The sequence below is a fragment of the Triticum urartu genome, chromosome 7 (genome assembly GCF_003073215.2).
Source record: "Triticum urartu cultivar G1812 chromosome 7, Tu2.1, whole genome shotgun sequence".
In the NCBI taxonomy this organism is placed as follows: domain Eukaryota; kingdom Viridiplantae; phylum Streptophyta; class Magnoliopsida; order Poales; family Poaceae; genus Triticum; species Triticum urartu.
In genome coordinates, this window is record NC_053028.1 from 416,106,232 (window position 1) to 416,121,218 (window position 14,987).

Sequence of the window (14,987 nt, forward strand, 5' to 3'; positions counted from 1 at the left end):
ATGTATTAGGGAAAGAACTCACAAGATTGAATGTGAGATAACAACTCAGCAATGGGTTTGGCGGTCCACAACGGAGCTGAAGTGAGTATCGGTACTCAATCAGAGGAAGAAAGAATGCAAAGGCATTCGATTATGGGAATAACTAACTAATTCAAACCTCAAATGCAAAGGAATTGCGATTTCCATCTCAAGGGATCAGAAGCAAACGCTCTGATTAAGGATGGATTAGTTGAGTAGTGTGATAGCCTAGCTTATTAGGGATGATAGACTACTCATATCAATAAGGACTTCCTTCTTTTCCGGGAGCCCATTCGGATAGAACTCCAAAGTTAAGTGTGCTCAGCTTGGAGTAGTGTCAGGATGGGTGACCGACCGGGAAGTTGCTCCCGGGTGCGCACGAGTGAGGACAAAGTGCGCAGAAAAGACTAGTATTGATCTGTGGGGCCAGTCTAGATCCCGCCAGGAGTAACGACCACCGGCGGGTGTGTCCGGGGCGTCCCAAGTTGGTATCAGAGCCGACCCTCGCGGTTACACGGATGGTTGCGGACAGGTGCATGGTCATGTTGTTCATGACGTTTGTGACCCGTCGTGGCACCCGGCATGGCACATGTACCGGACTGGAAGCACAGACGTTTATGCCAAGAGGGAACGTTCCTGTGGCCCGACGAGGACGTCGGTTCCTCTGAGTGGGGTTGTATGTGATAGCCTGGCTTATTAGGGATGATAGACTACTCATATCAATAAGGACTTCCTTCTTTTCCGGGAGCCCATTCGGATAGAACTCCAAAGTTAAGCGTGCTCAGCTTGGAGTAGTGTCAGGATGGGTGACCGACCGGGAAGTTGCTCCCGGGTGCGCACGAGTGAGGACAAAGTGCGCAGAAAAGACTAGTATTGATCTGTGGGGCCAGTCTAGATCCCGCCAGGAGTAACGACCACCGGCGGGTGTGTCCGGGGCATTACAAGTAGACTTAGGGGTACAATCGACGGCAATTTGATGAGTCGATAACCAGCTCACTTTCAAAATGACATCTGAGCCGGAAAGATATTTTAAAAGGATCAACCGATGATTGCGTGCACTCGCACTCATGTTGAATCAATAGGATCAAATGACGGTGTCAAAGGAGACTAATGAATATTGCCAGACATATGGAGAGCATCCATAATGCAAGCAGACAAGTGTTTGCAGAGCAACAAGCTGCTAGGGATTTTCGGAGGATCGAATAGTATTTCGAAGACCATTGTGAAACACATGAACAACTGGGGGTGAGCGGATACTCGATAAGTGCGAGAATTATCCATAGGGGTATTCAGGTGACAAGGAACGGCAAGGCAGTAAGTTCAAAGGATTATCGAAACAACGACAAGTATTACGGGGTATCTTGTAATAACAAGACCAACTAGGGATGAATGTAAGAATAACAACTGCAAGTAGTTATCCATAAGGGTTGACAGTGGAAGGGGAATTGCAAACGCGATGAACACAAGTTCTCGGGTTAACAGCGGAGAGTATCTTCAGGGTCTTCACGTACAGCAGACGATCATCAGTAATAAGGGGCTCTCCGGGTGAAAGTGATAACGAGATCCTAATGTTAGATTTAGCAAAATTCATTTAACCCGGATAGAAGAGAGTTCAGAGTCCCAGAGTAAGGATCGAGGAGTAAAAGATCCTAATACCACCCAGATGGCGACGTGGGCCCGTAAGGCACACATCCATGTTAGTATAAGGTTTTGAAATGTCTAGACTCAACTTCGGCCAAGGAGTGTGGAAGGGGGATTCCTACAAGCAGTCGGCTCTGATACCAACTTGTGACGCCCCCGATTCAATCGTACACTAATCATACACGCAAACGTGTACGATCAAGATCAGGGACTCACGGGAAGATATCACAACACAACTCTACAAATAAAATAAGTCATACAATCATCATATTACAAGCCAGGGGCCTCGAGGGCTCGAATACAAGAGCTCGATCATAGACGAGTCAGCGGAAGCAAACAATATCTGAGTACAGACATAAGTTAAACAAGTTTGCCTTAAGAAGGCTAGCACAAACTGGGATACAGATCGAAAGAGGCGCAGGCCTCCTGCCTGGGATCCTCCTAAACTACTCCAGGTCGTCGTCAGCGGGCAGCACGTAGTAGTAGGCACCTCCGGTGTAGTAGGAGTCGTCGTCGAAGGTGGCGTCTGGCTCCTGGGCTCCAACATCTGGTTGCGACAACCAGGTAGAAGGGATAGGGGAAAAAGAGGGAGAAAGCAACCGTGAGTACTCATCCAAAGTACTCGCAAGCAAGGAGCTATACTACATATGTATGCATTGGTATCAACTGGAATAAGGCTATTATATGTGGACTGAACTGCAGAAAGCCGGGATAAGGGGGGATAGCTAGTCCTTTCGAAGACTACGCTTCTGATAACCTCCATCTTGCAGCAGGAGAAGAGAGTAGATGGTAAGTTCACCAAGTAGCATCGCATAGCATAATCCTAACCGATGATCCTCCCCTCGTCGCCCTGTGAGAAAGCGACCACCGGTTGTATCTGGCACTTGGAAGGGTGTGTTTTATTAAGTATCCGGTTCTAGTTGTCATAAGGTCAAGGTACAACTCCAAGTCGTCCTGTTACCGAAGATCACGGCTATTCGAATAGATTAACTTCCCTGCAGGGGTGCACCACATATCCCAACACGCTCGATCCCATTTGGCCGGACACACTTTCCTGGGTCATGCCCGGCCTCGGAAGATCAACACGTCGCAGCCCTACCTAGGCACAACAGAGAGGTCAGCACGCCGGTCTAAATCCTATGGCGCAGGGGTCTGGGACCATCGCCCATTGCACACCTGCATGTTGCGTACGCGGCCGGAAGCAGAACTAGCCCCCTTAATACAAGAGCAGGCTTACGGTCCAATCCGGCACGCGCCACTCAGTCGCTGACGTCACGAAGGCTTCGGCTGATACCACGACGTCGAGTGCCCATAACTGTCCCCGCGTAGATGGTTAGTGCGTATAGGCCAGTAGCCAGACTCAGATCAAATACCAAGATCTCGTTAAACGTGTTAAGTATCCGCGAACACCGACCAGGGCCAGGCCCACCTCTCTCCTAGGTGGTCTCAACCTGCCCTGTCGCTCCGCCACAAAGTAACAGTCGAGGGCCGTCGGGAACCCAGGCCCACCTCTACCGGGATGGAGCCACCTGCCCCTTCAGCCCCCAACTCCGAACAGTACCACGGGTAATGTAACTGTGTAAAGTATATAGTATATGCCCGTGATCACCTCCTGAAGTGATCACGGCCCAGTAGTATAGCATGGCAGACGGACAAGAGTGTAGGGCCACTGATGGAACACTAGCATCCTATACTAAGCAGTAGGATAGCAGGTAATGGTAACAACAGTAGTAGCAAGGACAGGCTATGCATCAGGATAGGAATAACGGAAAGCAGTAACATGCTACACTACTCTAATGCAAGCAGTATAGAGAAGAGTAGGCGATATCTGGTGATCAAAGGGGGGGGGGCTTGCCTGGTTGCTCTGGCAAGTAGGGGTCGTCAACACCGTAGTCGATCGGGGGTACCGGCAGCGGTCTCGGGGTCTACCGAAAAGAAGTAACGGAGGGGAAACACAATAAATAACAAAGCAAACAAAGCAACGCAAAGCATAACATGGCAATGCGCGGTGCTAGGGGTGACCTAACACCGTATGAGGTGATACCGGTGAAGGGGGGAAACATCCGGGAAAATATCCCCGGTGTTTCGTGTTTTCGGACAGATGAATCGGAGGGAAAAAGTTGCGTGTTCGCTATGCTAGGGACATGTGACAGATGAACGGATTGCGTATCCGGATTCGTCTAATTTTTCTGATCATCTTTCATATATAAATTATTTCGATTTGAGTTACGGATTATTTTCTATGAATTTTCAAAGTTTATTCAATTTTCTGAAATTTCTGCATTTATTTAATCGAATTGACCAAGTCAATTTGACTGGTCAAAAGGGAAGATGGTGTCCCACATGTCATAAGCTATACCTAAACAAATAACTAAAACTAGCTTAAATAACTCAGGTCCACATGTAGTAGGCTTAAACTAATTAATTAACCAACTAATCTAAACTAAATTAGTTTAGACCTAATTAAACTAGGCCGGCCACACACGGCTGTGGCACAGCCCACGCGCACATAGCGCACACACAATGCTAAGGAGTAACTCTATTCCTTTTAACACAAGATAGCATTTTGCGATTTTTGTAGGATTTAATCCAAGCATTATCTGAAGCAGGTCCAATGGAGCAAAATGAGGCTTGTTACGTCTACTTTCCGTTCATATAATTTGTACCCATGTTAGGACTTGTCTTATCGCTGTTTAGTGGCAGTTTAGAAGGCTAGTCATTGTAGAAATACAAAAGCTAGCTCCTGCTACAGTAACTGAATGTTACTGTAGCCGTGTAGCATAGCAGCAGACAGCGGCTGCGGGAGAAGAAAAGCTGCAGCGAAGCAAGCGGCATGCACACGGCGGCGCATGTTGGGCGCAGGGTGGGTCGGACGCGAGGCGTGGGTGGCCGCGGCGTGAGCAGTGGCACGGGGTGAGCGCGGCCACGGCTCTGGCGGCGACCAGAGCAGACTGCAGCAACGCAGCGGCAGTAGGAGGCGAGCGGGGGCGCGGCGCGCTGGCACGCGGTCAGGGCTCGGCCCAGGGCGTGGGCAGGCCACGACGGAGCGTAAGGCAGCGAGCGACGCGCGGGGCCGGTGAGCTCGGGCGGAGGCGGACGCGTGCAGGACGCCGGCGTGCGAGCAGCGTGCGGCTTGCGAGTACAGAGGACGACGATGAGGACCAAAAGAGCATCTCCAGCAACGATTTGAGCGGCCGCTGCTACCTAACGAATCGGGCGCGACGTCGCGCGTTGAACGAAATCAACGACACGAGCAGAGATGGCCGGAGTTGGCCGAAGCAATGACGGTGAGCGGCGGCCAGAGCAAGAGCTCAACGGATATGGGGATACGCGGGGAGAATGACCAAACAAACGGCTCAGGCGGCACCACAGGGACGCCACGAGCACGTTGACGTGCTTGCCTGGCCCTAGAGTACACGATACTGACGATGACGAGCTCGACGACAGCGACAGAGCTTCGGTGGCGATGGTAGTATCAACAGGAAACAACGAACCAAGTCTAGAGGAGAGGGGTTTCGACCGGGAGCTCACCGTGAGGCGCAAGAAAGGCCGGTGGGAGTTTAGTAGCTGCAGGAGGCGGTGAATCATTGGCGGCGAGCTTCGAGCACCGATGAAGAAGACGAAGTCGATATCGACGATGTAGAGCGCCTGGCCTCGCGTGCGTTGGTGAGGAGGAAGAGGACGTCGAGGTGGATCTCCTGGACATGGTGGTACGGCGTGGAGCACTCTGTGGCTTCGTGGGCGACGGATCGATGGTGACGATAGAGACTACCATGGCGGGGGAGGAAGAAAGCGGCGTGGGGAAGGGAGAGGATTTGCGCTAGGGTTCGGCGAGGGGCATGGAGACGGTCTTATACAACTCGGGGGCTGGCCGGATGATTGACACGGCGCCATCATCCGCCATGGAGGCGTGGATGTGAGCCATGATCCCCCTCCTGTGAACAGGAGGTAGGGGATCGCTACGGGATGGGCTGGGCCGCACTGTAGTTGCCTATGGCCCAGTAGCACACTAGGCTTTGCCCTTTACTTTTCCTTTGTCTTTCTGCCTTTTCTATTTTTCTTTTAATAGTTCATGTTTTCTTTTAAATACCTTTTATTTTTAGTTTTGTAAATTATGAACTTAGCCCCCTAAATTAGTATTATTAATTAGGATACTGCCACAATTAGTTTGGCTTCAAAATAAAATAGTTTACTATTTTTACAATTTAAAAAGCATTTATTTAATTGCTTTAACTACTGTTTTAAATATTTTAGAGTATTTAAACATTTTATAAAAGTGTGGTTTATCCAAAATAATTACTTATTAATTATTTGGCACATCCTGAACATTTTAGTTTTAAAGTTTGAAAATTTTGATGTTTGCCTTTTATTAAATTTTGAATTTGAATTGGTTTTTGAACTAACGCGGTATTATCAACAATAACTGCGGTGACGTGGCATCATTAACGGGGGATTACTGTAGCCTAATTACCCGGGCGTCACAACATGTCTTGGTCATGTCTACATAGTTCTCGAACCCGTAGGGTCCGCACGCTTAAAGTTCTGTGACGATCGGTATTATGAGTTTATATGTTTTGATGTACCGAAGGTAGTTCGAAGTTTCGGATATGATCATGGACATGACGAGGAGTCTCGAAATGGTCGAGACATAAAGATTGATATATTAGAAGCCTATATTTGGACATCGGAAGAGTTCTGGGTGAAATCGGGATTTTACCGGAGTGCCGGAGGGGTTACCGGAACCCCCGGGGGTTAATGGGCCTTATTGGGCCCTAGTGGAGAGAGAGAGAGGGACCGGCCAGGACAGGCCGCGCGCCCCCTCCCCCTCTGGCCCGAATTGGACTAGAAGGGGGGGGCGCCCCCCTTTCCTTCTCCTCCCCCCTTCCTTTCCCCTAGTAGGAGTAGGAAAGAGGGGAATCCTACTCCTACTAGGAGGAGGATTCCTCCTCCTGGCGCGCCCTCTAGGCCGGCCGGCCTCCCCCCTTGCTCCTTTATATACAGGGGCAGGGGGCACCTCTAGACACACAAGTTGATCATTGATCTCTCCCAGCCGTGTGCGGTGCCCCCCTCCACCATAATCCACCTCAGTCATACTATAGCGGTGCTTAGGCGAAGCCCTTCAACGGTAGCTTCATCAACATCGTCACTACGCCGTCGTGCTGACGAAACTCTTGCCCGAGCTCTACTGTATCGTGAGTTCGCGGGACGTCACCGAGCTGAACGTGTGCTGAACGCGGAGGTGCCGTATGTTCGGTACTGAGGATCGGTCGATCATGAAGATGTATGACTACATCAACCACGTTGTCATAACGCTTCCGCTTAACGGTCTACGAGGGTACGTGGACGACACTCTCCCCTCTCGTTGCTATGCATCACCATGATCTTGCGTGTGCGTAGGAATTTTTTGAAATTACTACGTTCCCCAACAACTAGCTCAATGAAGCTTCCCAAATAGTGCCTTCCTGCAACCGACCTCTAGCTGTTGGGCAACATAGAATATAAACATTAATTATAAATTTGAAAATAAATAATAACACACTTATTATTGTCTCTAGGGTATATTTTCAACACGCAGCCACCACGAGCGCTCGCCACCGCCGTCAAAATGTCGCAGCGTGCGGCAACGACCATGGGGCACTTGGGCGGCGGAGATTCAAAATCCAAACATGCGGGAAAAGCGGTGGCTTGGCACATTCGCCACCATAGAGAGCAGTCAGCGCACACGAACAACGTGACAACAATTCACTATTTTGGCAGCCGTGCGAAGCTTAACTTTCCCCTAGCAGTCGCGCCCAAGACTACGTAACCTCTAGTTAAAATGGTCTCCCGTGCTGACGAGAAAGAAAACCGCATAGCCGTGAACTAGCTCGAGGCCGAGCACATTGATAAGGCCTATATGGCGGAGCTCATCGCAAAGAATCTGCAGCTCATCGCCGAGAACCAAGTGTGGTTTGAGTTCAAGGAGGATGGCGTGATGTGGGACAAATCTTGGCTGAGCCCTCCGACGAGGATGAGGAGATGCCGTCGACTCGGCCTAGTAACAATGACGATGAGACCGGCCCCTACCGGCCCCTACGATGGTGGTGGTGGGTGATCCCTATCTCCTTAGACTCAGATGACTTCGACGTATTCTGCGCCAACTGTGGTGATGACGAGTATAGCTTACATTTGTTTGATATGCTATATCTAGTGATAACCCATCTAATTATGTTATGTATGATGTGCAACCTTTTGTTAAATAATGTAATCAAGTAGTTTAGATTTGTCTTTGAAATGAATGTTTATGAAAAACATCATAGAGTTAAGTTTTAGGATAACTCCTTTTTTTTAGACAAGATAACTCCTAAAATTTGAGGAGACTTTGGATGGGCTAATTTTTAGAAACTGAGATGCCCTCACCGTCTCACCTGGCCCGGTCCATGACCTAATAACCTTCTTAAACCCCAGGTTGACACAAAGAGAGGAAGGAAAATCAATCACCGACCCCTCACGCACGCAAGCCTTTTCCCCCATTCTCCGGCGGCGGCAGCTATGGCGGCGGTGGCGGCAAGGTCCGGGCTCCGACGGATGTTCTCCATCGCCGACTTCGCGACGCCGAACACGCGCATGTTCTCCATCTCGGCCTTCGCGCCGCCGAGCCCGCCCACGCCTCCCCCGAAGGCCGACCCCTCCCCCAACCTCTTCGTCTCCGGTACGATTGTTCCCCCACTCTTTCCTTGTTCCATTCGCTCCTGTAACCACACCTAGGCCTCGATCCCCGCCAGAGATTTTGCTCGAAAGCTCGCTTTTGAGTGCGAGAAAATGGTATCCAGTCGATTAGGGTCAGATATCATGCCATGATGTGATGTTGCTTATTAGGTCTCTGCCTAGCCTTATAGATCCGTTCTTGCTAGATGTGCAGCAACTAACTAGGAGATATGATGCTGATTCCTTTCTTGTTCAGTGTAAATTTATTGGTCTAGGGCACATCTAGATGTGCCCTAGTTATTGCACATCTAAGTGAGTGAATCAAGCATAAAGAGGAAAAGAAAAAAGAAAAAGAAAATATGCACATGAATCTCGGTGTAAGATCAATGACATAGGACCTAGATGTGCAATACTTATGGCACATCTAGATGTGCTTTAGCAAAACTGAAATTTATTACATAAACATGTGGAGGGCACTTTAACTGTAGGCGATTCAAATCCTTGATGTGGATTATACATTTTACGACATTATTAATCTGGTTCTATTAGTTCGCTGATCTTTTTTCTGCGGGGAATGCCTGGCTTGCACGAACCTTAGCGTAAAATCTAGTTATTGCACATCTAAGTGAGTTATTCAAGCTAGAAAGAAAAGGAAAACGACTAAAGAAATGCTTGCACGAATCTTAGCGTAAAATCAACGACATAGCACTTAGATGTGCAATACTTAGAGCACATCTAGATGTGCTTTAGCAAAACTGTTATTTAAACATCAACACTACAATCATTACGCACAAAGAAAACAAAGAGTTCATAATACTAGCCAGACAACAGATTGCCAGGACACACCACCAGAGTTCATGACACTAGTCAGACGATGAGCAGCAGTATTCGCATCCTGCCAAACTGACAGTCTGTCATCACCTATGTCCCACCAACAGAGAACTAGCTGTGAAAAAAATCCTTCTCTACAGCCCTAAGCTTGGCCACTGCATTCATGCTATCCAGCTCTACCAGAAGTTTATGGGCTTCCAGCTTCTCAGCAAGGACGAGACCATCTTCTTCGACATGAATAGTGCATCATTTGAATTGGTTTTGAGCCCAGTCTGGGGAGGAGTTTTCCAGCGCTTGGGTTCTCGCCTACTGCTTGCCACCCGGACATGCTACAGATTGAGCTCCATTCCTCTACCAATTTGTGAATTTCGTCAGCGGCGCACTGTGACTGATGAACACAAGGACTCACCATGTCTTACATCATTACACATACGCACCAGCTCCTAACATCTTGTTAGGAGGAGCCTTGCCTCGTCTTCTTTCGAGCCACCGAGAGCAGTTAGGCACCACCGCCGCAATAATTGGATGGCGCTCACCCTCAATCTGGCAACCACAAGAAGAAATCTAGCAAGTGCAAAGGCAAGAAGGGTGGCGATAATGGGGAGGCACAGGTGGTTCCATGATACTCCTAGACTGCAAACGTGGGCTCAGATGTGTCAGTTGTTTTTATCTTTGTTTTCTTCTCCAGTTCAAGTGGGCCGATGGGGTTTCATTAATGACATTGTGACCCAAGTGTTGAAGGGTTGCTGTGGCTCTGTGTTGGGTGCAGGGGCGGAGCCAGGATTTTGGTATAGGGGGGGCCAAGTCAAGTTCATATTTTTTTTGTCTCGACTGAAAAAAAATCTATCATCATACTATAATAATGCCCCACACCTATAAAATATTGTACGAGTTTAAATTTTCCTCTACAATTGCCAATAAGATGAGAAAATTTAATAATTTCATTGGAAGAGAAATTACCTGCCAATTTTTCCAATGTATCTGATCATGTAGCACCAAAGTAAGTCATATCCCATTTGGTGGCGCTTTAATGATAAATTACTGTTTAGAGTGTTTCGAGGCACTTTTCGGCTGATATGGTCCCTCGGATATATAGAAATGCCAATCTTCATCTTGCTTGTCCAGTGCCAGCTCTCAAATTTGGCAATGTTTACCGGGGTCTCTCTGATAAGCCAATTTTGTTCTTGTTCTGCAACATTTACCATGTCCAACATATCAGCTTCATTAAAAATTTCACTAGGTTGAGAACTTGAAGCAACCAGCCTAAAGAATGAATTAATCTTAACGGTGTATGGCGGTGCTTTTCTCTTCATATCTGCTGAATTGCAATTTCATATAGCTATATTGTAGTTTGACATAGGACAAAATTGCACCACAAAAAATAACTCATACAAGGTAATTTGCATCAGACCACGCCATGATAATTTCTAGTACACATATAATATAGGAATTGTTCATAGAATTACAGCATCGCTAATCGCACAACCAAAGCAAGTAGACAACAAAAATCTGATGATACAAGATGAGAATTGAGATTAGTAGATTGTGTGATAAACCTTGGGTCCTCGGCTAGTTCCCGTTGGTTGCAGCCGGAAGATTTGACAAGTGAAGAAGGCAGTGTCGCGCCGTCGCCATACGAATAGGATCGAGATCGCAGTAGGGCAGGGAGAGCAGAGGCGGCCGGGCGGGCGAGGGCACGGAACGGCGGCGACTAATTTCTTGGGTACTAATCCACGTACAGGCTTTTTTTTGGGGTGAAATCCACGTACAGGTTAATCATCACAGGAGAACGTAACGCCCTACCTGGCCGCTAGTGGGCTTCACATGGGTCCTTTTCCTTTTTCCAGAATCAACGTTGAGATAGGGGGGGGGGCAAGTATGTATATACGTGGGAAATATGTGCCTTTGTATCGCTAATCACCACAGCATCGCTCGATCGTTAGGGGGGGCCAGGCCCCTGCTTGCCCCCCCTTGTCTCCGCCACTGGTCGGGTGTGTTTGTCGGTCTGCCTATGTGGTCCTGTGGATGCATAATCCGGGAGTAGTTCACATGGCTGGGCAAGTTGTGACGGTTTTCCATAAATTAATCGGGCAACTCTCTTCTGCTTAATTAATGGATGAGATAAAACTTTTGCCTCCGTTTTGGATTTTTTTAGGGGAGAAACTCATGTGCTCCCAACTGACCCAATGAGCCTTCCTTCCACCAGCCGAGCCCCACCAGAAATTTGCCGTGATTGACTGGAGCATCAAACATAGGCGCTTATTAGAACGGAAACAGTGCATTGTGTGACCTGGTACCGCCTGCAACAGACTTGATGAGGATTTCTTTTCCAGCCCTGCACTTCCCCCAAGTATGGTCTAGGATATGCTTAAAACAGTTTTTTTAGCATCTGACCACCGTATGTAGTAACAAGTATCTCTTGTTCATGGCTTCTACACCACCCTGGTACCGCGTGCAACACAGACTTGATGAGGATTTCTTTTCCAGCCCTTGAGAGACATTGACCTTTCCAGCCCTTAAGATATGCTTAAAACAGTCATTTTTTGAGTATCCGACCACCGTAAGTAGTCACAAGTATCTCTCGTTCAGGGCTTCAACACTGCCAGTCCCCCACGTCCAAAACTCACTCCTCACAGCCTGCGTTTCCCCTTGCTCTTTCCAAAGGAGAGCAGAAAATCCTTTGGCACATAATATGAAAAGGTAGGGCAAATGGGAACCCCCTGCTGGAGTCCTCTAGATGGCTTAAAACATTTCAGACTTACTCCCATTGAGTTTAACGTCATACTTCGCAGTTGAGACAAATCTCTTGATCCTCTCCAGCCAACTAACTGAGTAACCCATCTTGAGCATGGCTTGAAACAGAGAATCCCATTTGACTTTTTATATGCCTTCATCATATTAAGTCTGATTGTATAAAGTTGCACACTTTTGGTACTGCATTTTTAGGTGACTAAAATCTACAAAAATTTCAGGCAACTGAGAATTAGCATAACTGCTTAAAATATGTTATGGAAGAATTATACAAGGATATCGAGTGTATCACTGAAAAATGAACTCTATTTTGTGGATTCCTGAATGACTACGGAACATGTGGTGAATATATCTGGATTTGTCTAGAGAACCAGAACTTACATAGATTATAAAGATAGTCATGTACTTTTCAAGTATCCAACCTCATTTTGGTCAAGTCAATGCATGCCAGAATGTAGCATGACACTGTTAAATTTCTGTTCAAATGGGCTTTGAAATTTATGACTATGCTATCACCACAGCACTACGATGTCAAGAGCATCCATCTCTTTGAATCACAAAGCTGATATGCTGCGCGACAAGACCAAATTTTCAATTATCTTTTCTTTAGACTTTTGACCATCTTAGTTCTTGCTTGATCCTACACGAAACTGGTCATACAGCCAAACAGCCAAACATCCTTCGAAGCCTATAGGCATCCTACTAACTACCATTCAGGGCCAATACAGTTGATAGTGACTTGACTCTTCAATTCATCATTACCCTTGATAAAGCCAGTTGAAATTTGTATCCAACTTGTTGTGCATATTTTGTCTAATCAGCTCTTAGCCTTGTGGTATACACAACATCTGAATTCTCATATTAATAATAATGATTTATAGGGCTAAGCAAGCGTACAACAACTGATGGACTTAGAGAAGCTTTTGCAAAGTTTGGGGAAGTTGAACACGGTATGTGTTTAAAATTTCAGTTACCTCACAGGGCATTGTACTTGAATGTTCTCACTTCTGTATCCAATTGCAGCTCGAGTTGTCACAGATCGTGTCACTGGTTTTTCTAAGGGGTTTGGCTTTGTAAGGTATGTTTCGGTTGAAGATGCAGCTAAAGGAATAGAAGGAATGGATGGAAAAGTAAGGTTTCTTATCATATTATTGTTCTATTTCTGTGGATCATTTAATTCCTTAACGCCTATATTTGCTCCCTTCTTGGTCTGGTGGTTCTGTGATTTTGCTTTCTTCTCACGTTGATCGACTCTGTCTCAATATTCATGCAATGCTTGGTGCTGGCCACTGGGCCAGCTTTAGCCGTTAACTCGTTTTATTATTTTCTTCTCTCTTTCAGTATATAAGTATGTGATTTGTAGATATGTGATAAGTCATAAGTGTACACGAGTATTATGCATATGTTCATTCAGATGCATGGATTAAGATTCTAATGCATCTGTTTCATCAAAAAGGCCAGTTTGCCTCTTTTTTTGGTGGACAGCCTTATGTTCAATCATGGTTTATAAGGTGGTAAAGTGAGCACCACCTGCTTTGACGCTTAAGCGCCTAAAGCGGGCATATTTCTATGGCGCTGCCAGGGCGCCTTATCGCTGAAGCGTCTGAAGTAGGACGCTTTATAAACAAAGTGTTCAATACATAATTACATAGTAAGAATAATACCTCCATTCTATGCGGGGTTTCAATAATTCTGGAAAGACCATTTAGAAAATAAAACACATATTGCGCCATTAAGAAAAACTAGTCCAACTGGAGATGAGCCATGTGGGCGAGATACCAGAAATTCACTCCTGACACTGACCGGATTTGAACCCTGGTCACAAGGGATGCACCGGTGTGGCCCTACCACTGGGCTATTGCCCAGTTCTCACATATTGCACTATTATGCTTTTATCTAGTGGGTGTACGTTTACTCTCTTAGTGGTTGAACATGGACTATGCTCCCACTGACTAGACTCCCTCCATCCCACAATATAAGATTGTTTTTCAAGCTATGTTAGCTTGAAAAACGATCTTATATTTTGGGAGGGAGGGAGTATTTACGAAGAATACAGTAGTTATTAACTAATGGAGGCTTACTTTGTTCTCTTCTGGATAAATATTTCCTGACAAGTTACTGCCCATACACTGCTTGAGCCTTTTCTTTTGTTACTTGTAGGCAATTAGTTGACATGCTTAAATAATTGTGTATTGACACAAAGAAAAAATATATAATTAATGTGGTTTGATTGTCTGGAAGGTCTTGCGGGGATCCATTGCTCTCTTGGACTCTTGCATAAAGCAATGTTTGTGTTAATAATATTTGAGTTATTTTGATTTCTTCTAAGTTTTGACGCAGCTTAATTTGTGTGCAGTTTCTGGATGGATGGGTTATTTTTGCCGAATATGCTAGACCCAGACCACCGCCGCAGATGGGAGGGGCAACTCTGCAGCCACAACAATCATGGGGCACTCCTTCTGGTTCCTGGGGCTCACAGTAGATGAAGGGACAATCATTCTACCTGGCTGTGCGTCTGACAGCGTATCAGTCAGCCATCGCAGTCTACATTTAGATCATAGCTACCATGGTGTTGTCCCAGGTGTGAACACCCTTGCCTGATCCAATATTCTTGTCGTGTTGGACTGGTCGTTTACGGCCTCCACATGGAGAAGCACTTGTGGAACCTTATATGGACCAAGCAGGTATTACTGTCAGCATGCAACAGCTTCGGACCATTGCTAATAATGTCTTCTTGTCCCTTTTATTTGAATTGTCGTAAGCCTTATCAGCTGCTGATGGCATGTGCCGCTCTTGTACTACTGGATAATGACTCGTAGCTCGGAATAAGAACACGTTTTGCAAGCGAATCTCGGACTGAATTCCCCATGATCTAATCCGTTCCGCGGATAGCGACGTGGATCTGTACAGCGCACGCGTCTGTGTATCGCGTGCCTGTTCCTGATTTGGATTTGGGTTTTGCCAGCTTATGATGTTATCTGAACTATCATCTGTACCATGAACCTTGTGTTTCCTGGTATGGTCTGTACTTTTTACTGTATGCACGTCTGTCACCTGTT

The 14,987-nt window shown here is 46.7% G+C and overlaps 1 protein-coding gene across 1 annotated transcript; it reads left to right on the top strand.

Annotated features, from left to right (window-relative positions):
* Positions 1-8,106: 8,106 nt before the first annotated feature.
* Positions 8,107-14,777, top strand: LOC125521896 (organelle RRM domain-containing protein 2, mitochondrial-like). Its single transcript, XM_048686957.1, has 4 exons — positions 8,107-8,350; positions 12,810-12,878; positions 12,952-13,058; positions 14,285-14,777. Exons 1-4 carry the CDS (start codon positions 8,191-8,193, stop codon positions 14,408-14,410), a joined length of 462 nt encoding a protein of 153 aa, XP_048542914.1. The 5' UTR covers positions 8,107-8,190; the 3' UTR covers positions 14,411-14,777.
* Positions 14,778-14,987: the final 210 nt, after the last annotated feature.